The sequence below is a fragment of the Sturnus vulgaris genome, chromosome 2 (genome assembly GCF_052056855.1).
Source record: "Sturnus vulgaris isolate bStuVul1 chromosome 2, bStuVul1.hap1, whole genome shotgun sequence".
Lineage (NCBI taxonomy): Eukaryota > Metazoa > Chordata > Aves > Passeriformes > Sturnidae > Sturnus > Sturnus vulgaris.
The window spans coordinates 102,001,573-102,028,762 of record NC_142244.1 but is presented as its reverse complement, the minus strand read 5'-3'; the positions used below and the strand labels follow the sequence as shown (position 1 = coordinate 102,028,762).

At 36.8% G+C, this 27,190-nt stretch overlaps 1 protein-coding gene across 1 annotated transcript in view; it reads right to left on the bottom strand.

Moving 5' to 3' along the window:
• Positions 1 to 9,115: 9,115 nt before the first annotated feature.
• Positions 9,116 to 27,190, bottom strand: part of MOSPD2 (motile sperm domain containing 2) — a 32,567-nt gene continuing 14,492 nt past the window's right edge. Inside the window, exons 7-15 of the mRNA XM_014875865.2 lie at positions 26,411 to 26,449; positions 25,348 to 25,472; positions 20,258 to 20,428; positions 17,970 to 18,082; positions 14,566 to 14,662; positions 13,708 to 13,804; positions 12,920 to 13,049; positions 11,669 to 11,771; positions 9,116 to 11,154 (exon numbers count right to left, since the gene is read on the bottom strand). Of these exons, the coding sequence (XP_014731351.2) occupies positions 11,008 to 11,154; positions 11,669 to 11,771; positions 12,920 to 13,049; positions 13,708 to 13,804; positions 14,566 to 14,662; positions 17,970 to 18,082; positions 20,258 to 20,428; positions 25,348 to 25,472; positions 26,411 to 26,449 (1,022 nt within the window). The 3' untranslated portion in view covers positions 9,116 to 11,007. The remainder of the gene's footprint in view (positions 11,155 to 11,668; positions 11,772 to 12,919; positions 13,050 to 13,707; positions 13,805 to 14,565; positions 14,663 to 17,969; positions 18,083 to 20,257; positions 20,429 to 25,347; positions 25,473 to 26,410; positions 26,450 to 27,190) is intronic.

Below are 27,190 nucleotides of genomic sequence, written 5' to 3'. Positions count from 1 at the left end.
AATGCAAGAAAGGATAAGCAGGATTACCCGGAGGTGCTGAGCATCCCCAGGCCCAGCAGCAATAAACATGCTGAGATGTGTCAGCCTCCATCCTGGGCCCAAGGACCTGCAGGTACTGCTCTGTGCTGGCACAAGCACCAGCAGTGCTGGTCACAGGCCACGCTGTTTAGAGGGAAAATGGGAGCTCCCTCTTTTTCTCCTGTCTCCACTGGGAGCACGGGAGACATCTGGCATGGGAAGAGGTGTGAATCTCCTGTGAGTTTGAGCTGAGAATTTCCACTCTTTTCCCCTTCACTCTGAGTTCCTGTTCACAGCCCCACTCCTGCCCTGCAGAATTTCAGCTCCTGCTAACTCTGGAAGCAGCAGGACATGCAGCGAGCACTGAACTCTCTGTGGCATGGCAGCAAAGCCTGCAGCAGTGTGAAGAAACTCCCTCACTTTTTGTGTATATACTGGGAGTCTCCCCTCCAAGCAGATGCACAGAGTGTCTGGGGGAGCTGCTGTCCCTCTGGAATGGAGCATGGATTTTAATCTGATCTCCACAAACTGAAGACCAGTGCCTTTGCTGGGTAGGCCAGCTTTCCATGCAGTAAAACCTGCAGATACTCAGTCCTGATGTTGTAGCCCAATTTCTCCCAGCCATGCCAAGTCAGACAGGTGGTCCATCCATCCCAGCACTCTGCATTTGTGACCATCCATGTCTGAGGCAGTGAACAGAAATTGTTCTTTTCTGCCTCTGAATTCTCAGGCTTGGGTCTGAATGAATTTAAGAGGCAGAAATTTCATTTCCTAAAGGTTGTTGGGGGAAAAAATGGTTTCGATTGTTGCGTGAAGTCTACATATTTTCATGAGAAGAAAGTACCTTATGCAGCACTGCAAAAGGCAATCTTTCCCCTGGAGTTTCATACTGAGCTCACCAAGAGAAAAAAAATATCTGCGAGGAAAGCCAGCTTGCTTATCCACTCTTCATCTTCAAGTAGCCTGCAGTCTTCAGCACATTCACTCTCCATCAGAAAATTTAGCACTGGTTTTCTTACTTGCTAGACTTTCCAAGAGCTTTTCTCTTTGACAGCCAACAAGGATTGCAAAGGAGCACTCATTTCCCCAGCTTGTCATTTTTGCAAATCTCTCTGAAATGAAATGTCTTCACACAGACTTTGTTGATACAACAGTGAACAGTATTTAAAACATCCGTGAAAGTCTCTTGGCACAAAGAGTCTCCTGGTGGATATGGCAAGGTTACTACCCAGCTTTGGGTTTAAACATTTCCAGTAAAGCAACTGAGTAGTTTTTGCCAATGACGCTGGGTATTCCATCTGTGCAAATCTCATCTGTCTAATTTAGATCAATCCACTTAAAGAACATTACTGGCTGTCATGCCTTTGAGAGATTTCCTCCCTTCTTCACACACGTCAGAGCCTGCGGTCAGAGTGCTGAGCAATGGGAGACCCCACAGTTCTTCTTCATTCCAGAGTTTTCAGTCCCACACTGAGGAATAAACAGGTCTGCATTCAGCAGCATAGTGATTGTTATAAATTATGAATGGTGTTTATCTACAGCCAAGAAATCTCTGATTTGTGCTGACAGATCACTCGACATCAGTGTATGTGCAAGTGCAATCCCGGTTGTCTACCAGGCTTGTGGGAAAGGGAGCGCTAAAACTGGGGTGTTCTACTTCACTCCTTGAAAATTTTGTCATCTACAAAAATATTTTCTCTTCTGTGGCAGTAAAATGACTATTATATGCAGTATCTACACAGAATGTTTCCAGATATGATATTAACTGAGCTCAGTGCTGTCTCCTCTGGGTTTTTATTAAGACTTAGACCTTTTCATGTTTGTTCTTCCTATACAGATTGCAAAGCAGACCTGATAGGACAGTTCAGATCTGTTTCAGCATGGATTTTGGAAAACTTCTGCTTTTCACTGGGGCACTACTGTGACTAGCTGTCTGGAACTACTCCCTTGTTCCAACAGGCACCAGCTTTTCCAGGCATGGTAAATCACTTCCTTGTAATGCCAGCCTTGTATTTGTAAGCTGATACATTTGATCACCTAGCAATTATAGTATAATTTACGTAAGTATGATGCAGAGCTGTTAGAGAAAAAGACTGCAGGCAACTCCCTGCTTGCTGGGCTCCTTGTTCCACACAGCCTTCTGCCTCCTGATTTAGGCATGGCCAGCAAAGACTCACCCAGGGCCACGAGCCCCCATCTTCCCTGGGAGCCTTCCCTTCACTTCAGCATCACCAAGTGCCCCTTGGCCGAGAGACATGGAGCAGAGGTGCTTATTATTTTCGTTTCAGCTGCGAAACAATTTGTCCTTTACATTGAGTAACCTAAAATTGCTATCCAACTCCCAGAATTCTTGGAGTACCTGCCACCTTTACACAGGGCCCTCGAGGTCTAAATCCTAGCAACATACTGCCTTTAGCAATCAAATATTTTCTCTAACTCCATTATATTCTGATTCCCTTATCCTCCAGCACTATGTTGCAAACTATATTGGGAATTGTCTATCAGTTTCTCCCACAGCTTCTGGCAGAGTTGCTATGAGTTATCAGATGTGTTCTGGAAGGAAATCCGATTGTAAATAACAGCACAATATATCCCTGACTTCAAAGAAGACACAGATCCCTACTCAAAAAAAAGTATGTCTCTAGATAGAGAATTGGCAACTCATTTTCCTGATGCAAAACTCTATACATTTCCTAGAGAAGAAATACACCAATTTAAAAATTTTACTCACAAAAAACCCCAAACCAACAACAACAACAACAAAAACCACAAAAAACCCTAAAAATATTTAAGATATTTTAATATAGAATAAAAAACCTAGAAATAAAATTTGCTTGCATTTTTGGTTATCAGTTCGCATGAGGTTAAGATTCCTTTTTTGTATCAAGTTCTTTACTTAAGAAGAGCATCAGTTTCAGGCATATCTCTCTTTCCAGCAATTCAGGCTTTTCTGTAGTTTATTTTCCCTTGCTATAAAATTGAAAACTCTCCATTCATATCATAGTTTGATGTGAATAACATCAGTACAGGCACCACCAGCTCTGCTAGTTACTACTAAATATTACTATTTTCTTTTTAGCTGAGCTAGATAGACGTGTCATACAAATTGCAGTACTTACAGTTTTTATGTGATTTTTTTTTCTTGCAACGATAAAAATTGTAGTCCTCTACAGATAGGTTTTGGATCTAGTTATTGCCTGAGCTGATATCAGGCAAATACTGAAAAAAAGGCAATTTCATGACTTAATAGTCCCCTATTTCTCCTTTCACTTCTCTTGAGGATCAATTCACTATTCAGCCTAAAAATTGTCCAGTATTACACATGTATGAAGGCCATTTTTGCTGGTGTGACTGAGCTGTATTTGAAGCATCATCCCACTTCCAGGCTGAAATTTGTTTGGGAGAAAACACGAGAGCAGCCCTTCCCCTGGTAAAGCCAGGCTGTGTTTTGGGAGCATTGTAAGCCAGGTGTCCTGCCCAACTGGTCCAGACAGGTTGGCAAGAAAGATCCTTGCATTGATGAATATGGTTGAAAACCCTAACATGCATTTTGCTTTGAGAGACAACAAATTTACCTGCAAGGGCATTCACATGGATATCTGCCCATCACTACACAGAGATGACTTTGCTGATCAAGACAACATTTTCACAGCATGGATCAAAACAATTTTCAGTTTGGCTACCAAAGCAATTTCCACTTTTTTTTTTTTGTTTGGTGACTATTTCTTCCTGGAGAGTGTTTGATTTGCTTCACAAGGACAGCAAAGCTATTTTATGCTTGCACACAGCAAACATGAGAATGTTTCTATCTTTCTTGCACTCCCCTTGGGCAAGTTTGAAAGCCTCTGCCTCAGTCCTGCATGAGGCCAACAAGCATGGGGCACACTCTGCCTGTGCAAGGATTTTCATTAGCAGGGCCAGACTAGGACATCTGCTACTGGATACCTTCCCAGTGGAAATTTCACACATGCTGGTAAAACAGTGCTTCGAAAAGTTCCTCTGGGCTGAAAGGAAGCAGGAGTCTCCCCTGTACTGTGATATTGCATGTCATGACTGAATTACAGATTACCCAGAGTTTGATGCAAATCTGTGTATGTCTCCTCTGTATGGCCACTTTTCCAAGAACACTGTTTTCACTATTTTCAGCCTCTATTGGTGTATCATAACAGACCCAGGAGAGGAAGAGGTTTTAGGTAAGACAGGTGGAAACAAAAGTCTCAGCAGTAACTCCCCTCCCTGTGTCACTCTATTACAGGTCAGGGCATTTCCTCCAGTCTGTCTCTAACCGAAGCAACATTTTTCATGGTTTTCTTTGCATCACGTCAAGCAAAGGAAATTCAACTTCCTCTCCCCAGAGACTCCAATTCCTGTTCTGTCCCTCATGCCTGTCCCATTCTGCAGCCCAGAACCCCCTGTGCCACCTCTCTGCAGGCTCCCCCTGCCCCAGTGAGCAGTGGTCAAGCAAAACATTGAAGTACATTATGTGCAATTTTCCAGATGAATTACTCTGTGGTTTGATCATCATGTGACATGCTCTACTTACACTTTTGCTGTGAGATGGCATCTATGTGACTAATGAACGTCAGATATTTTTCCGAAGTGAAATGGTTAATGGAAGGTAAATCTCACTGAAAATGGGCAAAGCATAAAATCAACTTCTCTACTCAGTGTGTCAATGTGTCTTTTCAATGTGCAGCTTAGAGTAGGCAATTCCTTGGCTATTTCAACTTTTGTTTATCATGTAATTCTTCAAGTTTTCCAGCAGAGGCACTTAGACAAAGAAGTGAAATGAAGTAGTTTCTCTTTCTCTGGTGCTTTTGCAATTTCTCCTCAATTTGGGAACTTGTTGGAGTAAGTGAATGCTCTCTCTGAAGACTCTCAGAACAGAGTGCCTGTACCAGTTCCCCATACTCCTCATCTATACACCAATATGGGACAGCTAGCATAGGAATACTGGAGTCTATTTTCAGTATGGGTTAGGAACATATGACTTAACACTTGCTCTCACCTTCATCAACATCCAGTGTGAGTGGTAGGAAGACACATCACAATGCCTGCTGGAAGAGCAGTATCTGGAATTATATATATATATATATATCAATACATATTTGTTCAGGATTGCAGTCAAAAATTGCAACAGATTAGCATGAATGAGCACTCCTGTTCTGAGGTGTCCCACCTAACCCCAGACCACACTCAGGAGCCACATTCATACATCCTCTTTGCAGATAAAGTCCTGTTAAACCATGAACTCAAGAAGAAAATGCTGCTTTCTTTAGAATGCACTAAAAAAATATTTTTGTGAATCATCATCACCAGCTGCAAGTGTAAATTCCAAATAAAATTGTAAGAAAAAAGAAAATATGATAAATGCTACTTAGTTACAGGAAAATGTACTGCAGGCATGGAAATCATTGTAATTCAGATGCCAGGAGGTCAAGCATCAATCTGTAAATTTTAGTTGCACCAAATTGATGAAGCATCTGTGGTGTTTGCCCAGACTCACCTTTCTGTTCAGCAATTTATAGCATTTTGTAGCATTCTAGAAAAAAACCTTAAAGATATTAACTATTAATGGTTCTTTTCGACACTACCATTGTAATCTAAGTTTATTTAAATGGTGTTCCTTATTTTTGTCATTTTCTCTGTGGCTTGAAGAACAGGTGTTCAGATATACCTCCAAGCTGTCAAAAATAAAACTGGCAATGGCTTTAACAGACACAGGGCTGAGGAAATAAAAGAAAGTTGTAATTTTGAGAAATTAAGTGCCACAGAGTATTTGTTACACTGCATCATGGTTACCCAGAGGATATTTTAATTTAGATTTCATCATCAACACAAAATGGGATTGTGGTTATGGTGGGACTGATAGTGGAGACTTGGACTTTGGTCTCTTGTCTTGTATTTCTTTGCAAACTTAAGGGAAACACAGTGATTCAGAACCTGTCAAGATTGGTTTTGATCCCTTTCCCAAGGCCTAATTAGGGGGGCATTTACTCTAGAGAGACCCCTTATATAGCCTGCTGGGGTAAGACCATATCCTTATGTAGCATTTTCTACTTTGCCCTCCTGTCTGGATAACATTGACCTATGGGGTCAATTTCCTCATTGAGCTGCAATGGAAGTTCATTATGCATCTACTTCTCAGTATACTACAGACATGTACTGGAAGAGTATGAGTAGATGAGCCCTCTTATTTGTAGCTGGGTCTGTAACAGAAAGTACATATCCAACTATCTGTTCCTTCTGGGAAGCTCCCACAGGCCAAGTTTTTCACTCCTCAGTTGAGTAAATTTGTGTAGATTCAGGAGGAAGTTCCTATCAGGACTAAAGAAAAGAGAAGCACAGTGAGTTGTGTTGGCAAAAATGAAAGAAAAAGAAAACTTTTGAGTACTTTCAAAGAAATCACTGCTTCTTGCCAGCTGAGTCACCATCAGGTGCTGGCCTATCTTATGGAATTATCAAGAAGAATGAAACACATAATGTACCACCATTCTAACAAGGTATTTTTAAGAGAAAGGAAAACCTTCAAAAATACTTTGTGTGAAACCACCAAGTGACAGTAAAATAATGAGTATTTTCTATCACTGCCTGAAGAAAATGAAAGATAAATAATAAAAAGTTACAGACTCTTGTTTCATATCCAGGTTTTCCAGCATTTCAGACAACTCCAATAGAGTATAGCACGACTAGTGTAAAGAGAATTAGAACTGAATATAGAGTTACTAACATATCAAGAGACCCTGAACTGGCATGAGAAAGACTGTAGTAGTTCTTTGGGTGGGCTGCTGCTACACTCAGGTTCTGGTGAAGACAATAACAATGGGCAACTGATAATTAGTTGGGTTTTTTTCCCTTAAAGGTCTTTTTATAAGGACTTCATTACTAACATCAGAAGGAATTACCTAATAAAACAAGTGCTATAGCTGCAATCATACAGCAATAATTGAGCACACAGTGCTTCTTTCAGTGTTTAGGAAAACAGACGTGACGTAGAACATGACCAACAGATAGGCTGATGCACCACTTTTGGGAATAAAGAAAGCCAGGAAATGAGATACCTACCGCAAAAAAATCTGTTCAGCTGCTTATTTTTGCTCATATAACTTGGGAATTTCAGTGCTTGTGCTCAGAAGTAGCAAGGCAGTAATTGCACAGACCTACCAGGAATCTGCCTGTATCAAGCCCAGAAAAGGCCAGCACGTGGAACTTCAGTCAGTTCCTCCACAAAGAAGGAAAACTCACCCCATGCTCCTGGAGAGATGGATTTCCTGTGCTTTATGTTTCGAGTTGTGTCTCTGCATTCTATGTATATTGTATTACTGTGTGCAACCACTATAAAAGTGTCAAAAACAAGAATAGTGAGGTTCCAATTGAAAAGTGGGACTGAAACTATTGAGAAAACTGAAAGAGGGAGGCTATGATTCTCATCAGCTGCAGGAGACACAGAGCCAGAAGCTGCTGATGCTGAAATGTGCCAAGGAAGCAGGGATACTGAAAAGCCTAATTGGAATCATCACATACCTGTGCTAGCACAAACATAATGGAAATGTAGCAACTGCACCACACCAGGCTGGTAATTCCTCAGTGAGCCATCTTCCAGGGAAAATCAGACACGCATTGCAGAGACTGACTGAAATGTCTTCTTTAACCTCAGAAATGAGGACACAACCTGCTCTTCCTGGCTGATTAGAAGTGATTAGCTCTTCCTAAATCAATACACATTCTGTAGACTGTCTTGAACACAACACCCTAGGGGGCTACACCAGACCCAAACCAGTGCATTCTTACAGCCAGCTGTGATGGGCTTTGCAAAATGTTGTTATTCTGACTGAATGCCCACTTTCACAACAAAGCCATAGAACTTGAGTGAACTAACACTGTGCTTATCAGCAGAACAGCATTTACGTCCTCATGCTGCCAGTGCAATACACAGGACCACCAGGACACTGCATAGATTTAAAATGCTCTCCCATAAAATCCCAGTCAAATAAATAAATCCCATAAAATACAGTCGAAAAATCCCCTATGAACTAACAGCCTCTGGAAATAGGGACAAACTGAGATTCTGAAGGCAAACAACAGAGACAAATTAGTTACAGCAGGGAATCACTGACAGAATACAAAAGTAATTTAAAACTCCTGCTCCTGCTGCCCCTCATCCCCATGTTGGTTTCTTTTTTCTCTTTTACAAAATGTCTGATCTTTTACACAGGAAAGTAGAACAATGAAGCTCAGAAGGGGCTTTTAAAAATTCCTTGCTAGGAAAAAGAGTATGTGCTTTTTTGGAGTACAAATTGCTAAATTTTAGGATTACAATCTTTGTTGTCTCTTGACTGTAAAAACCAAAATTAACGGCCAATCTACAATGAGGTAAAGGAAAACTAAATCTTAGATCTTGATACTTCATGTGATCAAATCCTATTTTGTGAATTGCCTAAATTCTAAAATCCTTTTTATAAACTGAATTTTTCATAATGTGAAAAAGTTTAGTTTCTTCTCTTGATCTTGGGTATCAAGTCACATTACTCTGTAACTTCAGTGTGTGTTAAGCATACTGTTAAAACTTTCTCCACTGAGACCCATTTCCAAGGGCTGTCAAACAAAATCTGAAACCACTAACAACTGAATGCTTTGAAAATTCTGGGAAAATACTCTGTGATGACGGAAACAATGATGTTTTTTTAAGAAGAAAAATACAAATTGACTGTTGTACATTTCAAGTTAAAAACCACTACTGTCAGTTTGCCCTTTTTTTTGTCATATATATTTTTCCATTTTCTGTGTGTTGTTTAAACAGTAGGTCATTGTCCCAAGATCCATATATGTATATTAGCACTGTGTGGACTTGTATCCCCTGTGCCATTGGTACCACTGACATGCCAGTAGCATGTTTGTGTGATTATGTCATGCATACGGTCTGAGAAGCCATTATCACCTATTTTACATTTGTCTGACAGGTACCACCACAACTTCTACATCAGACTATGGGTCATCACCGTATTGATCCATCCCATATTAAGTATCTGCAGACTAACAAGAAAGCAAAACCCTCAGGACATGCAGCTATTTTTAAAAGACTAAACATTCAAGACTATGTATTTCCTCATATTTATTTTTAATTGTATTTTTCTAAAACATATTAAAATAGAAAAGATGTTCATCTGATTCATACAAAGAAAATACCAATAATAAAATAAGTAATAAAATACTGAAAATATATGAAAGCACCAAAACATTAAAATATTCATATTGGCAAAGACTCTACGAATATATTTCTGGTAATTTTACAGTAAAGTGCTATTCAATCCACTCAAATTAAGGAATGGGCATTTTTATAGCAGGGTTATTATTATCTTAAGGTTACAAATTACTTTGTTACTTTTCTCACTAAGATAACAACCCATTTTGTTGGAAGCAAAGCATTTGAGTTGCATGCACATAAAAATGACCCAAGTAACAGCTTCATTATAAGCAGTTAACAATATAAATTGCCAAATCGTTAGGAATACAAAATAATGAGAAACAAAGTAGGCAGAAGTGAGATTAGTGAAAAATTAAGAAAAAGCAGATGTAGTAAACCATTGTATAAATTAAGAGAGGACAAAAGACTGTGCACCAAACACTCCTGTAGCCTTGCTTTTTACATGGCATTTTTTTAGTAATCATATTGCTGGCTTTATTAGTTAATCTGTTTATTATTTTTCTTTTTCTATTTTTCTATTTCCATGAAATGATCCTACATCACCAACACACTGTAAGCAAAAAGACAGAAGCAGAGTATGACCTTTATTTTTCCTTAATAATCACTTCTCATCTATTGAATTTAACAGACAAAACTAATAAATCTGTTACAAAGCCAATTTGTAGAAAAAATTAATTCAAGTAATATAATTATTTTAAATTTTCAAATCTCTTAAAGAGTGAAAATTTTAAGTGTATGAAAGATACCATCAGTCTCCTTTTAAGTTTTTATTATTTTAATGTACATATTTACAGTAATGAGTACAAAGAATCCTTGTTAGCAAAGTTCTTTCTAGCTTCATGCACCATTTACACAATTTCTGTGAAATGGCAGATATAATACTTTTATGTTGCCTTCAAGTGTATTTAATCTTTCTGATTTGACTTGCTTTTTTTCAAAATTTCATATGTAATTTAACCGTATTGCACAACTCAGACTAAGTTCTTACACTGAATATTTAATAGCCTTTTTATGAACCAATAATAGGACATCACAGTAAAGAAGTCAGCTCCCACACTCCTCCTGTAATTTGAATAGAAGTGCCTTCCAAAAAAAAACAAAACAAGAGAATAGGAATAGTGTCTTGTCTTGTGCGTATTTTACATGGTAAGAAACGTTTACAATAACTTTTCATTTAGAAGAAGCACAAAAATAATGAATTTAACCAATAAGAACAATGAGTGAATTATCAAAATCACTACTGACAACAAATGTCTTCCTTTATGTGCATGTATATACACAGATTATATAAAAAAATCCACCTGTACTACATAATTTCTGTAAACTTTCCTGGATGAACAGATTAACCTTGGAATACACTAAGTTGACTGCTTGCATCTTCTATGGGAGTGATTCAGAATGTAAGAATGAATACGATGAAAAGAAATTAAATATTGCATTTAAAGTAGTTGAATAGAGGGGGAAAAAGCACAACAGTCTTAAATAATGTTGTATTTGGTTTCCTCCTTCCAGGTCAGTAGTTTTTATTGAGTTGTACAGTGAAAATAGGTCCTAGCTTTAACATCTTCCTCATGCCCTATTGTAAGTATCAACTTAGACAATAATTTCAGTAATTTTGTTTGCTGGTCATTCATTTCTTCTATCTTTTTTTTCCCCAGTGAACTGTTCCTTGTTCATTGCTGTAGGCTCACAAACTTCATTTTGGCAGAAGTGCAACACTGCAATCTTTTTGACTCCAATGAACCATGACAGGCAGCAGCACATCCAGGGCACAGCAATTCTTTTTAGCTTCTCTGGGCATTCGCCAGGTAGAAGCAGAAGGCAGCAACAGTAACTGATAGCAGTGATAAAACAACTGACAGCTGCTGGAACCAGAGGCAGCGATTCATCTGCTCCTCAAGACGTCTATTAATCTGCAGTAAATGAGTTAGCTGAAAATAGAACAGTTTCATTAAGTTAGAATTACTGCACTTGAAAGTACTTGGCAATTTTGAGCTATTTTGGCAATAAGCATAACCACAGACAAGAAAAGAAAAAGCCTTCCCTCAGTGGTCTTTCAGCAATACCTTTTTTCTATCATTACATACTTCAGGAATCTGTTCCACTACAGCTTCAAATCTTAAGTTAAGGATAACCAATATGGCCTGCATCAAGCAGATGACATCTTTACACTCAGAAGAAAGAGATAGCTTGAACTGATGTTCATTGATATGCTATATCTGTATATTCACAAGAAAAATGAGCAAACTGCATTGAAAATTTAATGATTATTACATCATTGAACAAAATAATTAAATCACTATCACTGATGTAGTTACTTTCAATTGCTGAGATGTTCAAATAGTGTAATTTACAAAATACCAAAAAGGTTCAGTAAAAATTCTTTTTATCTCTAGCATATTCTATAATTTTGCTGAATATTCAGCACAAGGAATCCACTATTACCTGTATATGTAAATCTTCATTAGTTTTTGCTGGATTATTAAATGCATTGTCTTTTAATGTCAGAGAAGAGGGCTTACTACTTTCTATGACATGACACCTGAGCCTGTAAAAAGGAAACAAGCACCAAAAATCACAAATTTAATGCAACATTGTATAATTAAGAGTAAACAATACATCTTAAGTGGATAAAGTCCCTGCATTTCTAAAATTTAAAAGACAATAATTATAATTACACTACATCTAGTCTAGGTTTACCAAAAAGTAAAGGTCAGGTTTGTATTAATCAGTAACTAATGTACACAGCACACTTGTAATCAAATAATCTCTGATTATTATTTCAGGGTCTTTCTTAAAATACCCCAAATAAATTCCACCACTTATGCAAGGAAGCTTAAGGTCACTCACATGATGTAGACTTTATTCAAAAAGGAAGTAAGGGATAAGCCCCTGAAGCAAACAAAGAACATGATTTAGGCATCAAGACTCACAAAATACTTTTTCCACTGAAATTTTGGCCATGAGGGCATAAAGGCAGCTCCAAAAAAAAAACCAGCCCCCAAACATACAGAAAAACACCAGGAACAATCTAAGGCAAAAAAAACCAGTCAAAACTGCAGGGAACTTTTCCTAGACATGTTCAGTGAGACACCCAATGTGACTGGATGAGAGAGAAGAGCAATAGGTGCATTTAAAACGCGTATGGAGAAATTTATTTTTCTAGTGATTTTTCTAGATGACTTTTCATCACTAAATATCAAAAATACGCAGACAAAACATGTCATAGGTTTTACAGAAATTTTCTACAAAATTCTGATTTTCCCTAGTAGAAAGGGACATTTTTAATATTGTCTAGAAAATAGTTTTGCATTTAATATGTCTGTTTTCCTTGATTGCTTCCTTTTAGAAAACTCAAGTGACACATTCTTATTAAAGAACCAAAACCTCTATTGTCCATATGTATTGTCACATGCATTCGTATTTTTTCCACTTAACTCTTAATCAGCATGAGAGCAACAAGAATAAAAAAAAGAAAACCATGTGCAGAATATCATTTTATACATTAAACCCACACCTAATTAGTTAAAACAGAGCAGAAGTCTCAGTAATGTATTTTGGTCAGTAACCACACAAGCGAGTTTGGAGAAACCTTCTTTGATTATGATTACACCAGTGCTATAAATCAGCTAAATAATAAAAGCTAAAAAAAAACCCCAAACCCAAGAAGCTGTTACCATAAAACCATATGCTTACCTATGTTCCATCACTTTGGTCCTAGGGATTTCTTTCCAAAACTGAGTCAGTTCTGGCACACCTGCTCCAGAAGACTGGTCCATTTCTGCTGCCATTATAAGGAAACGATCCTGCAAAGAAGCTGCAAAACCTGCCCTCAAGGAAGACAAAAAAAAAAAAAAAGGCAACAGTGTGCTTAGATAAAATGACAATGTTACAAAGAGGACAGAAGTATTTAGCACAAAAGTGCCATAAAATGAGGACTTGTTTATGGCAGGACACCAGACATCGACTTACTAGAAATAAAAATAAGGAAATCATTCTCTAAAGTTCAATAATTCTAATTACGGTTTTCCCAAAATAATATAGTTTCATTTTAACAGAACTAATTTCATCTGAATAGCTCAAAGATAACCCAAAATTTTGTAAAAAATGTATTCTTCAGCAAATTCACCTGTCCTTTCAACAGTTTAGGAGACTGATTTACTGCAGATAAACTCCCACTGTAATAATGAACCAGCAAGACAACTGCCACTCAGTTTTCTTTTTTAAGACAAAAAACAAAAATGGGTTACAAACAACAGCTGCTTATGCCTGAGTGGAGCAGTAAATCAGGACAGAGAGTTACTCAAATCCTTTCTGACATCCATGTTTTTTTAACAAATGGTACCACTCTCATACAAGAGTCAAGTAGACGTGGGCATCAGTCAGTCCTACACACCAGCAAGCACATACAACCATCAGTGTCTGGAGCAGTCTAGTAACACAACTTGCCCAGATTTCTTACAAACTCTATTGCACATTCTTACCACCATGAAGAGAAACTATTATATCTAATGATGTGCCAGGTTCACAGCTGCTGTTACTGGGTTTAACCCTGTATTTTTCAGGTGCAGTTGTTCTCACCTGTAAACAAGAAATATGAAGGATACAGTAAGTGCATGCACAACCTACAACTGCTTCATAACTTCTCTCATTCTGTAATAACTAAATCTCCAAAAACTCGACTATTAGGACAAGTGCCTAAAATACATAGTTTAGTAGCCATAATAGGACTCTTGCATATTCCTTTTTCCTCCCTCCCAACTGCGTTTATGCTTTGTTTTCTCGGATTTGCTATTTTTCTTTTCCATACATATTTAAAACCAGCCAAGAACATGTTATGATAAACACAAAAATATGAAAACTTTAAGTTATTTTAATATGCAGAGAATGCAAAAGATGGGGAAAAGCCCACAAAGATGCAGCTCCATATTTCTGAAGCAAATATAACTACTAATTCCTTTGATGGTGCATTTCCAGATGGATCTGCATCATTTTGGAACATTAGTAACTTGTTTCCGGCCAATATTTTAAAATAAACATTCTAAAAAAATGACTTTCCAATGCTTAAGCCTTTCTTTTTCAAGAAGTATTACTCTCACTAAAAAACTAACCATAACTTTAGCTCTTTTTTAGTCAGTGCTCCAAAGATTTGTAATACTAGTTATCCCCTTTGAGGTGGTATATCGTAGGCATAAATAAATTCAGCCAGAAGATTTCTTTGATCTGCCTCAGACGTCATTACACAATAAAAAATTTTGTCTGTAAAATGGATAGTATCCTTCCTCCTTACAGAAAACAAGAAAAAGTTACACAGTAAACCAGGTCACACAAAAAACACTTACTTTAAAAGCCACTACATTTTTAGTGACGTTTGTGAGAACTATCAAACATTTTTTCTCTCCAGTTTCCTTGGATCCAAAATATAGCTCTTCTGCTGGGCTAATAGGAAATTTAAAAATAATTAGTTTATGCAAATTATCTTTACAATAGATCATAGAAAAAACTTGACCACACCTCCAGGAAAATAAAATACTTTCTACCCTGCAGCTACAATCAGCATAAACAGATTTTCATCAAAAAAAGCTATGAAAACAAAAAGCAGAAACTTTGTAGTGAAGCTCAGGGTTGACTCATGACAAGCAGAACTGGCTGCCTCAGCTGATTACTGCCCTTGACTTCTGCCATCTGTGACAGCAGGAACAGCCAACAGATAGAGTCAGCTACTGCATCTTTGGGCAGTGTGTTAAGGGAAAGCATCACTGACTTTAACTTATGCTCGTGTTAAGGAATAGAAAGTGTCACAAACAGGGAGTAATTTCCACCTTGAATCTCTATCCTTGTCATGTACACACATTAGAGAAGGCAGACATCCACAATCATTTCAACCACGACAGCTGAATTCACTTGTACTTATGAGTCAGTCTTCACATACTTGTGGTACCACATGCATAAATAAAGTTATTGCTTGTTTTTAATATTCTTGTGCAATTAAGAGAGTCATGCATGAGATATTTTAAACCACATCAAACTAACACAACTGATTTTGGATAAGCATTCAAATGAGCAGTGGTAGGTAAAAGGTAGGGAGGGCATGCTCATATAATACAAGTTGAAAGGAAACTTGAGTAGCAAGTGAAGAACTTTTCTTTCATTATGTCACATGAGGAGCACACAAAGAACTGCCATTCTACTCTGTACTACTAAACTGCATATTGCTTTTCAAAACACGTGATTTTTTTTTCCCATGTCCTCTTTTTGGAATGCCAATTTCATGTTAATTTGACCTCCTCCTCGAAAGACTTTCTTTTATGGTACTAATCCTTCCTTCTTTTGTATGAGCTGAGAAGAAAACCCATTGGTGGCATAGGGCAGGCGTGAACGCCCATGCTGGAAGCAGATTCTGGTGGTGACTGTGATGTTGGGGTGCTGATGTTTTACATTGCATTAGTCAGCCCACATGACAAGACTACTTCTGTGGTGGTGATAAGGAAGTGTGCCAAGTAAGATAGAAACCAAAAAAGTGATGGGTTTAAAACAGCTTCATTGGGCAATTCTCTCCTCTTCTCAGTATTCTTTCATTTCCAAATTGTCATTTTAAGTAGCCAGTGGTAGGGAAGGGAAGGATTGTAGCTAACATAGCTTAGCTATCCTAATGCTGCACTACTGTAGCTGTACATAACAGCAATTGCAAGATGAACCATAAATGAAACAAGATAACACTAATCAGCTCAAAACAAGCCACAGACATGATCAAGGGAAGGAACATTCTGCCAGAGCCTCATCTTTCTTGTTCTACCAACTCTGGCCATTGAGCAAAGGAAAAAAAAATAAACCACAGCTGTATGCTCTTGTCTGTGAAATCAAGTTCCACAGCACTGGGGGAAGGTGGCATGTAGCTAGTAGAAGGGTGGATTGCTTAAACAAATGCCCAAGCTTTTTAATATTTACAGATGCAGGAATTGCTTTACTTTGATGTGTGTGACATAACCAGCTTGTACTAGAAATTCTCGTACCGCAACAGATCACGAGCTGGTCTTCCACCAGACAGTGCAAGGAAACTGCTGCTTTTTGTCTGACCAAATAAATTCATTTATTGAGGAGGAAGGGCAGAGGCAGCCTTTCATTGTAAGGTATACAAGGAAAATACAATTGTGGTTTAAAGGCGGGAGACAGCTGACTCATGAGCATGACTAAAAATACAAGAAACAAAAGAGCACAGGGACCCAGCTTTGGTCCATGACTTTATGGTGCCAGAGCTGCCTGCTGAGGCTCCAGGCTGCTCCCCTCACAGGGCAATGCTGGGAGATGAGCAAGGATGCAAGTTAACCATGGTGACACAGCTTACAGTCTCTGTGATAGGTGACTACAACTGGTTATGAATGGCAGAATAGATTATTGGTTCAATCACTTTCAGTTCAATGGCCTGAGAATTAGTGGAAGAAAATGAAACTAGTTCTAGCTTCTACAGAGGGAGACCATTAATGAAGAGCAAGAGCTGCACTCAGGATTTTTCTTTAAAAACAAAACAAACAGCAAGGACAATGGAGACACCAGTATTTTATTTTCCATGACAGCAAGACTACAAGTATTAACACATCTATCCTCGACTAAGTTTACTTTTCCATGTGTTCCAGTCCATGTAAGTTACGTCTATTCCACAACAGCTTGAAGTATTTTAAGAGAGAAAAAGATGTTTCTGGGGATGCTGGTGGTGTTTCTGTTTGTTTGGGTTTTTTTTGTTGTTGCCTATTTGTGACTTGTGCCCCTTTCTTTTTTTAATTAAAAAGTGGTTGAAAAAATACATTTAGCATTTGTGATTGTCACAGAAAATGTTCAGCATTCTTTTATAATCACAATTCTGCAGTCTAAGCCTTTGTCTTGCCATACAAGAAACTAAGGCTACACAGAGGAGGCTTTTCATTTCAAAATTAGGAAAATTTTACACATACAAATTATTTATGCTAATGAGCATGTCATTATTCAAATTCATTCCAAAACTAATTCATTACAGCACTTTAAAAAGTTAGCTATGAAATTACCTAAAAATTAGATATTTTCTTCATTCATCTAATAGCAAACTGAAAGTGAAAATAAAAGTTAACATCTAAATCAAATTCTAAACAAGCATCTTAACCTAAAAGGCAGTGATAAGAAAAGGTGATATTGGCTAATTGATTTCTTTATTCTAGTTCAGTGATAAAAATAACTGCAAGATGTAGTATCTTGGATGACAAAACCTTCTGGGTAAATATGTCATTATAGAGCCCTTTCCACACAAAATAAATTGGAGTCATTCATTAAGTTTAACTGGTGGAAACAATTAGTATACATTTATACCATCATAAGCCAAAAGAATTTAAGCAAAATTTAACAGTGAAAACTGTCTTGAAATAACACTGTTTAATTTCAGTGGCTCAAGAAAAAACAAACCACTGCTCTGATTAAAATAAGGACAGGCTTAACTTAGATGGTTTCTCAATATCAACAAAACACTTCTACAATTCTGTGGAATATACACCTAGTTGTACAAAAAGTATGCCAATCTTTGGTGACACCAGAAAAATGCACTAAAAACTTTTAAAACCAGAAAAACTCTTGGAGCTTTGTAAAAATCCTTCTTTAAAAGTTGTTTATAATTTGTTTTCCTCTAATAGTCTGAAAAAAGTTTATTTTGAAAACCAACTAGTTCAGTACTCAAGTGTCCAAGGCACATTGTAAAAAGAAAATTAAAGAAAATTTTTATTACCTGATATGTAATAAAGGTCCTTTAAAAGTAGTTAATGCTTTCTTTGCATTTTTTGGTTTGACCTCTGTTTTGTCAGTTTCCTCTGATTTGGAAATTTGTTCTATAGAATTCATCTGAGTAAAAATGATAGTTATAATGATTAACTAGAAACCTAAGTTACATGTTACAGAATCATGCAGGCATTTCAAAGAATATGATGAGGCTTATTTCAACAGTTTACACATTATAGACCAAGCTTTATATATATTCATTTCCTGAAGGCGCTTGAAGTCCACTGAATAAAATTATTTACTACAGAAGTTACATAACACATTAAACAGGTATGAAGCAAAACTTCTGCTTTGTTTTTTTCCCCAAGTATTTTCCTGATGTTCAGGTTGATTTTTGAAAATTCCAGACATACTAAGTTATAGCACTTCAAATACCTAAGATTATAAAGCACTGGTATTATTTATCCATTGCAAATTAAAATTAAAATAGATGCCCCAATACAATCACTGTACCACTATAACAGACAGCACAGTACCAATTCCACACTTCATTGCATTGCAGGGTAGCTAAACATATCTTCATTGCTCTTAGATGAAACTCTGAAGTATTGCAGAACATAAAAGAAATAATGCTGATTGAATTGGTGCTTTCAAAACTGCAGGCACATCTTAGGTTCTGAGGGTTTTCTTCTATAACATTAGGAAAATACATGCAAAACAGGCAGGTGCTGGGGGGTACAGAAGACTGAAAGAATTAGTGACATCATGATTCCAGATCAGCTGGCTCAAGAGTTGGCTTAGCCTCCTTTCTTATTCCACTTTTAATACAGAGAAAAGACATGAAGAGAATTCAGTTCATGCAAATTTGAAGTATGGGAATGAAAGGTATACAAAACTTTGTATGAAATAGGCTGTATAAAAAAGAACCCACACAGCAACTATTTTATATACTTATATAAAAGTGGTAGAAAAAGGTTGGTGTGTAAACACACTGCACTAGTTATATCTTAGGCTTTATTCTACATAAAATGCCAGAAAAAAATATTACTGTAGAACACAAAAGTGGAAGCACCTACAGGATAGGCACTTACTAACCAAGTTTATCCCTCATGATTCCTTATACTGAAAAAAAATTGAGTAGCACCTTGGTTACACTGAATAAAAGTGAAAACAGTTATATGCTTTATGGTATTTCAAGAGTAAAAAAATTTAAAATTTAAAATACCTTAAGTAGAAAGCTAAGTCATCCAAGCAAATTAAAAGCCAACAAATACTGAGGCTTATTAAGCACCAAAATCAACTCACACATTGAGCAGAAATTCTCCATGTTTCTGTTTATGGGAATCATAGCTTGCAAAATGTGCCCCAAGCAAAACAAGATACTGAGTCTAACCATGGTTATGTAATGCTTCCTTTTGACCTTAAGGTCAGTGAAATTATTTTTTTTTTTGAAAAGCTGGCTAAGTTGCAAATAACAGCTAGACTACTTTGTGAGCTGCACATTTCAAATTATTCTGACAAACCTGGAAGAGTAAACAAAATTGCATTCTATTCCATTAAACAAAAGTTTTGCAAGTAATATTCCAATATTAATATTATGGTAATAGAATAGTAAAATTCAATTTTTTTCTACTATTTTCAAAAGCAGTATCCCCAGTTACTATCACTGCATATTCCTAAATATCACGTCATATGAACTCATGTAAAACAATGCCTTTATTTCTGGATAAACAACACTGCAGGAAGATTATGTTGCAAAACATGATTGATGGAGTAGGAATACAATTTCTCCTGAGAACAAATGAAAATATTTATATATTGAGATTTTATCAATAATTTAAGAAAACAAATTTACATCCAGTAGTGCATAAATATTTAGCCTAATATTTTTTCATGTACATACTGTTTTAAGCATCAGAGAAAACTAGATCTATTTCAAAATGGTCACCACTATTTATCCCAAGATTAAAAAGAAACCAACTAGAAAGAAAACCTTTGAAAACAAAATACAAAAACCTTTTTCCTTTTACTGCACAATTCACTACATTCCAAAAGATAGACTCAATACTTGCTGCACATTTTATGTATTGTGAAGCATGAAATTTGTCTTAACAGACCAAGAGTCAAGGTTGAAACTACAACTATAATCTTTCAGTTTTCCTGTGTTCTTTTGCTAAATTAGAAGACAGAAAAACTATTTAAAAATAATACAACAGAAAGACAAGTAACCAAAATTATATGCCTCTTGTCCCCCTTTTAATCGTCTAGCTAGTCTTGCCTAAATCTTCACTTAGATACCTTTTTCTGATTAAGGTTTTGTGCTTCATTCAGCTCCCCAGCCTCCTTGGTGTCTGCATCTATCTCTTCTTTACTTTCATGCTCATCTTCACTTGTAATGGGCCCATTTTCACATAAAGGAGTTTGAAAATCATCATCAACCAATGGAGGATAACTGTACTTGAAAGAATCCTGAAAGATAGGGAGATTTATAAAAGATGAGTTATTTGAGTGGATTAGAAGTGCCTTCTCTAGGGTTTTTTTAAATGGAAATACTGTCATTGTTCCTTGTTTCACACTCCTTTTATGTTTCATTTATCCATTTCAAGTTGCACCCCTGTACAGAAAGCTGACACCAAGAGTTTCTATTTTATCATCAATAGACAAAGAAATACAGTCATCCAATGAAGCCAGTAAACTGTAACTTTTCTTTATATTCACAGCAGAACTGCAGAAGCTGGTCTATCAAGGATCAGCATTTAGAGTCTTAGTGCTGAAGTTCTCTTCTTAGTTCTCAAAAATGTGGTTTAAAACTTATGACAGCTATTTCTAAAAATATTTCAAAAGTGATGAAAAACATCACTTGTTCCTTGTATGCTAGTTTCATAATGGCCTGTTTTTTTAAACCCGAAAACCATAAAAAACCCCCAAATAATCCCTCAAGTTTAAGACAAAAGTGTGGACCTTTAGCATATCCTGCAATTCGGGCCTCTAAATTGATTTGGCATTCCAAGGACTAAAGACCTTATTTAAGAGTAATGCAGTAGCACGATACTTAAGTTCCCAATGACTACAATAAAGGTACTTTTTCCATTGAAGATAAGTAAAAACCAATTTTTGCTAACTAGAAATTCTCTTAACATTCTCCAAATCATTTTATTACATGTAATGTTAGAGGCAGTGTTTGAATGGGGAATCTCTGTTCCTACCACATTTTCAAGTGGTTTTAAGCATCAAATAAACTGAACTAGTCTGTCAGCTTTTCCAATGGAGAAAAACAACACAGCTTTGACTCCTGTGAGGCAGAATGGAGCAATGCCCTTGCCTCCCAAATTATGTCTCCCTCAGCAGGGAGCTACAAAAAGGTGTTTCAAGAGAGCTCTCCATAAGCAAGTACATTTTCTCAAAACAAGAAATAATGTGATGTTAAGAAAGATTAAAAGGGGAAAGTTTTAGATGGAACCATTTAAAGAAAGCACAAACAAAACAGCATATTTCCTGCTCATCTATAATCAAGGTCTAAATCTCACCTACTCTTCAGGTTGTAGGAACAGTCAAAGACCTCTAGGTGAATGAAACCCTGGCTCAAACAATATCCTATTAAGGGCCTGAAGAACAAGCTTTAAGTATCAGTTACAGACTAAATCACTATTAGAAGAAAAGACTCCAGTCTGCTAGAAATATTACAATAATCTTACAGAATACTGACATCCCACATTGGACAGAAATATCCAGGTTCCCCTTATACAAACCAACAAAGCCCTGTCACTCCATTCCAGCATAGGATGAAGGGCATATTACGAAGTGACCTTAATTAAGGAGGAAAATTAATTTTGCTGCACACCTTACTTGGCCTTGTTAATCCATGCTACTGGATAGCTTCAAGAGCTGAACAGAAGCTCATCAGTGAGACAACTCAAAGTCCCACACTTCACAGTCACAATGCTTAAGTTTCAGTGGCATGGGTATATCTATTAACAGGGTAAAAAACGTCAGCCAGGTAAACAAGACAGATTTATTCAATGCCTGATACATCCATTCTATAGACTTATAGCTCTTTTATAGCAAATCTAGAGAATTCATACTACTGGTTTTGGCAGTTTCTGTAGAGGTGGTTTAATTCCAGCAGAGATATTTTCTAAGATAACATGTACATGAAGCCATATGCAAGCTTGCATGTCTTAACTTCAGGCCACTGACCTACAAAAGGTACTTCCAAGAAAACCTGAGTGCTATCAACTTAGATACCCAGGTGAAGAGCACAGCAGTTGCACACATTGTTCAATATTGGCACCAGCTCAGAGAATCTTGATCAATTCATCCTTTTTAAATCCATCTTCTGAGAAAGGAGGACTGGGCAAAATAACAAATCAAAACCCTACATGTGTTACATCAAAGTGTACACTGTACTCTGTATGTACATCAGTCTTGCAGAAAATATTACTGAAGAGACAGCAAATCTCCCTGCCCAGTCAGAAATGCATATGCCTTAAACAGGACTGTTCAAACAGCTGGAAATGGCAGAATGTGTGATACAATAGATAGGAAAGCCAGAAAACACTGAGTTAGTATACATTTATTACTAAATGAAAACTATTACCAAGTAGCTCTTGAGCACCCAACCCTGATTTTCCAGGCTGGCTAGCATTAGCTTGCTCCTAGATCTGCCTTGGGTAATTTTGACAAGCTCTCCAAAATAAACCTGCTATAAAGAAAATTACTTCTGTGCACTATGGACAAGAACAACTCAAAGCCACATACATGGTATGGCGTGTATGGATTAGCAATACAGTAACAGCCACAGTCAGACTGATGAGGACTCAAATGGAACTTAGACCAAATTCATGTTCCAAAGTCCTGCAAAACCCAAGTTTCTGTTTTCCATAATTAGTTTTAATACTTTTGGTACTCTGGAGACACCTTTGCCCACTAGTTGTCTAAAATCAAGCATGTAATAGTCCTGTTTTCACAGCTGGCTGAGAGTCAATCAAAGGATTTTAAAGCTATGGAAAGTTTCTGATTCATCTTTTGAGTGACCCTGAGACAGACTTAAAAAATGCTTCAAAATAACTTCACTGAGACATTGAAACTTGGAGGCTTCCAACAGAGACAGAGAACAGTTCTCTTAGTTAAGCAAAGTAATCACTAACTCCAGTATTAATTCTATGGATCTTTTTCATTACTTCCAGAACTAGTCTCTAACATTCTTCTGGAATACAAAGAACCTAAGTGCAGAGGAATCTAGGTATATCCCTGAATTAACCTGCCAAATGAACTGCTCCACCAGTTATTTACAACTGGCAAGACCTGGCTCTTCGAAGTTGGATCCTAGCAGGGGACACAGCAAAGGATGCACAGATATGCACTGGCATTATGCTCGTTGCAAATATGACGATCTGTAACTAAATGTGTGGATGTCAAAGATGACAAAGAGATTCTGAAGAAGGCAAAAAAAACCCAACAAACACTTGAGAGAAATCAATTTGTGCAGATTACACAAGTCAAATACTGCATGTATTGTCAGGCCTAATACTAATAATAGTGAATTGTACTCTAGTTAGCTGCCTCAAGAGAAGTCAAGGTTAATCACATCAAGAAAAGTTAAATTCTGAGAAAGGGCATTAAGTTGACTGTTTGGTCAGTGAAAAACTCCCTGCTATCAGAGATGCAAAGATTTTGCTTTACTGTATACACTGAAAAAAATCTTGGGAAGAAAGACTGAGAGCACAATTTTGGAGTCTTGGTATTTGCTAACAATTCTTCCAAATTATGACACTTCTGAGGTTAAAAGCTCAAAACACCCATCAAGTGAAACTCAGCAGTTAGACCAAGTATGTGCTGGTTCAAAATATAGGGCTCTTAATATGCAGAGATATGTTTTTCTGAAATTGTCAAAACCTCTGGAGTCTTTGTCAGGCAAGTTTATTATTGTTCTACTATTTTATTTCTGTCACTGAAACTTTTTACCTCAGACATATGATTTGGATAAGCTGCCTCCACAATTCTGAAACTTGTTAATGCCCTCAGAAGATGGGCAGTATGGAGCCAGCCAGATCAACAATCACTAAGCAGCCAGGAGACCTTTCAGGCCCAAGGCAGCATTACAGGTAACTCTAAGACTGCATGTTCCATCAAATGCTTCAGGATAATATTTAGCAAAACCACAAATTCTTTCTTTAAAGACATAGTGAACTATTAGGTAAGATAGTCTATAAAGCAGATGGGAAACACTCAGCTTCAATGAGGAAAAAAAACTTGCCCCTCTATTGCAACAACAGGACAAGACCACAGGAGCCAGGCCCAGAACCACTGCTAAACAACCTGCAATCCCCTACTGAAGCACTTCAGACATCAGCAGTCCCTCCCTCAATGCTCACTCCTGCGGTGCAGCAATTTCAGCTTTCTTCCATATGAGAAACTTCTTACGTGAAACTGGGAGCTGGGGCAGCAATTTTCCATGGAGAAAAAGGCTATCTTTTCTTCAAGAGTCACATGCACTTTTTAAAAGTTGCTAATCTCAGACAAATGAAAATCCAGGTAACATTCTTTTATGTTGCCCAAACAAGTTTCTTATGTTCTGGCCACAATAACCTGCCCTGAATTCATACACAAAGGAACATGTCCTTCCCTATTACTGCTGAAACACAAACATCCTTTTCTGCACATTGTCAGAGATGGACTCCAACAATACTACCATAAATGGCCTATTGACATTTTAAAGCATAATTTTTCTGAGAATTTATTTTAAAGATTATGCAACACTGATGTACTAGCCTTGTGAAAAGTGAAACCTGTTGTGCAAGATGCTTGTGCTGTTTCACTCTTTAGATTGCACTAGAACTGGATTCTGGTTCTGTTAAACTGATGCTGTTTGTACCACTTTGGAGCTCTACTATATTCTTTGAAAAGAATCTTCTACAGCCATGTCTTAAAATGCAGCCCTAGAGACGGCAAAGGAAAAATAGTTACAATCTTTAGTGTCTTTAGTGAATCATAGCTTTGGAGCAGGACTGGAACTCTCAGAGGACCATGAAACCTACTTTCTGTTCATATAACTTGTTTCATAAACAAACAACATCTCTAATTCATCAGGGAAGAAAAAAAGTACAGGGGCAACGATACTCAATTTTTCCTGAAGGTCTGAAAAACTAAGTGGTTTCCAGCGACTTATAAGGGGATGAATGATTCAGAAAAAACAGTTCTGTAGTTAAGAATGTACTTAAGAATGCAGATATCAAATTCTTGTGAAGCTAACCTATTTTATAGTATTGGGATTTTGAAATTATCATTGGCAACACAATTTCAAGAAATCTCCCACCCTCAACCCCACACATGGAATTTATATAGGTGTCTCAATCTATCACACCAGGAACGTGAAATTTTATACTTACAGTTCCACCCATGTGAGGTGGCAGATACTCTCCACTGATGTATTCCTGCACGTCATTCTTGTTTGTGAACTTTAACATGCTTATTGCATCTGGGCCAAGCCAACCCTTCACAATTTTAAAAGCAGCTTCAAAAAACAAGACAAAACAAAGGTATACTTGAATTAACAGGAAAGAAGTGTTGTAATGTTGTTTTTGTCGGTTTTTTTTAGTGAATTAGTAGATCTTACATCCCTCAAGATATTGCATAACCTGCTCTGAAAGTACCTGTTATAACTGGAATGAGCAAAGCAAAAAAGGTATGATTTACAGAGAAAATGGAAAGAGTATCTTTGATTTAATAACTGACAACTCTATCATCTTGGAATTTAGCCCTTGAACTACTGAGGGGGTAAAACCAATTGTTTCCATATCTGAGTGAGGGAGCTTGAGGAAGATAAGTATACACTCTTCCTTGCTGAAATGTTTTGCTGATTTAAAGGATATTTGTTTATACCTATGAAGCATTTACAGAGACCATTGTTACTTCAGTGACAGTAAAACATGAATATGCAGGAAAATATAAAACCAATTAAAAAATACGTATTCATATGGCAACAATAGAGGACTAGAGTATTTACCCTGTGCATTATAATTACAGATAATTATTGAAGTACCCATATCAGAACAAATATAACACATCCAGTGTCAGGCATCTATCTAAAACTGTGTATTCTACTTTTGAGCTGGTTCTAAGTCACCATCACTGCTAATGATGGGATTCTTGAAAGGATTCTAGTTAGAAGCATTCAAAGAATACTTATCAAAGTCTCCTAACCTTTGAAAACAACAGGATGAATACAGACGTACTTCACGTAAAGTACGATCCAAAATACAATGATAAAAGGAAAAATAAAAAGTATGCAACCTTTAAACTGACAGATTTTAAGATGCATGTTTAACAAACTCCATTATTCATCTGTATCTACAGGTGAATCTATCATCTGTAGAAAAATGCTTCTTATTTATGCCACCAAATTTTAAGTTACCACAATTCAAAAAGAAAACAAAAAAATCAAAAGCTTACCATTCATTATCCATGGCATTTCAAATATTACTATCTTTGCTGAAAAGAAGAAAAAAATATGAATACCAAGTGCTAGGTATTTCTCTATTTAAGAGCAAGTACAGCAATAACATTCATGCAAAAAGTAAATTCACTTTTGCAAACCTCCACGTTCACCTCCCTATAAAAGCAATTTTATACAAGCTTATTGCTATTTAGAAACATTAGCTGATTTCTTGGAAAATAGATAAGAAAATTCCAAGTTATACATTGTTTATGTACTTCCTGAGGCATTACTTATCTGACATATTGTTACTAATAACTTATCTCACAAATAAAGCAAAGAAAAGCAGGATCTCAATCTGACCTAGAAAAGCAGCTACTGAACAGAAGAAAGTTTAACAAGTATATTCATCACCCCCTACTTCACAAAGAAACAAATAAGTCTTGTATATCTATTTTTTCCAAATAGTCATTATTTAACCATAGAAATTTGAAAATACTCGTGTCCAAATTTTTTCCTCTTCAATGTCAAAGTACAAAAGCCAATGTTGCACTTTCCTATAAGTTTGATATTTGATCAAAGCTTTGAACTTTAATCAGCAAACCAGCATCTAATATTCAGTTTAAGCAGCTACTGTATGCAACTTCAACATTCACAGACATTTTCACCTAAAATTTACAACATATTTAAGATGAGCTAGCATAAACTATGTAGTACTTGCCTATGCATAAAAAAATTAGCAGGCAAGTATGCAGGGTTTTCTGAGTGTGCACACAAAAAATGCCTTTTCTGAACAA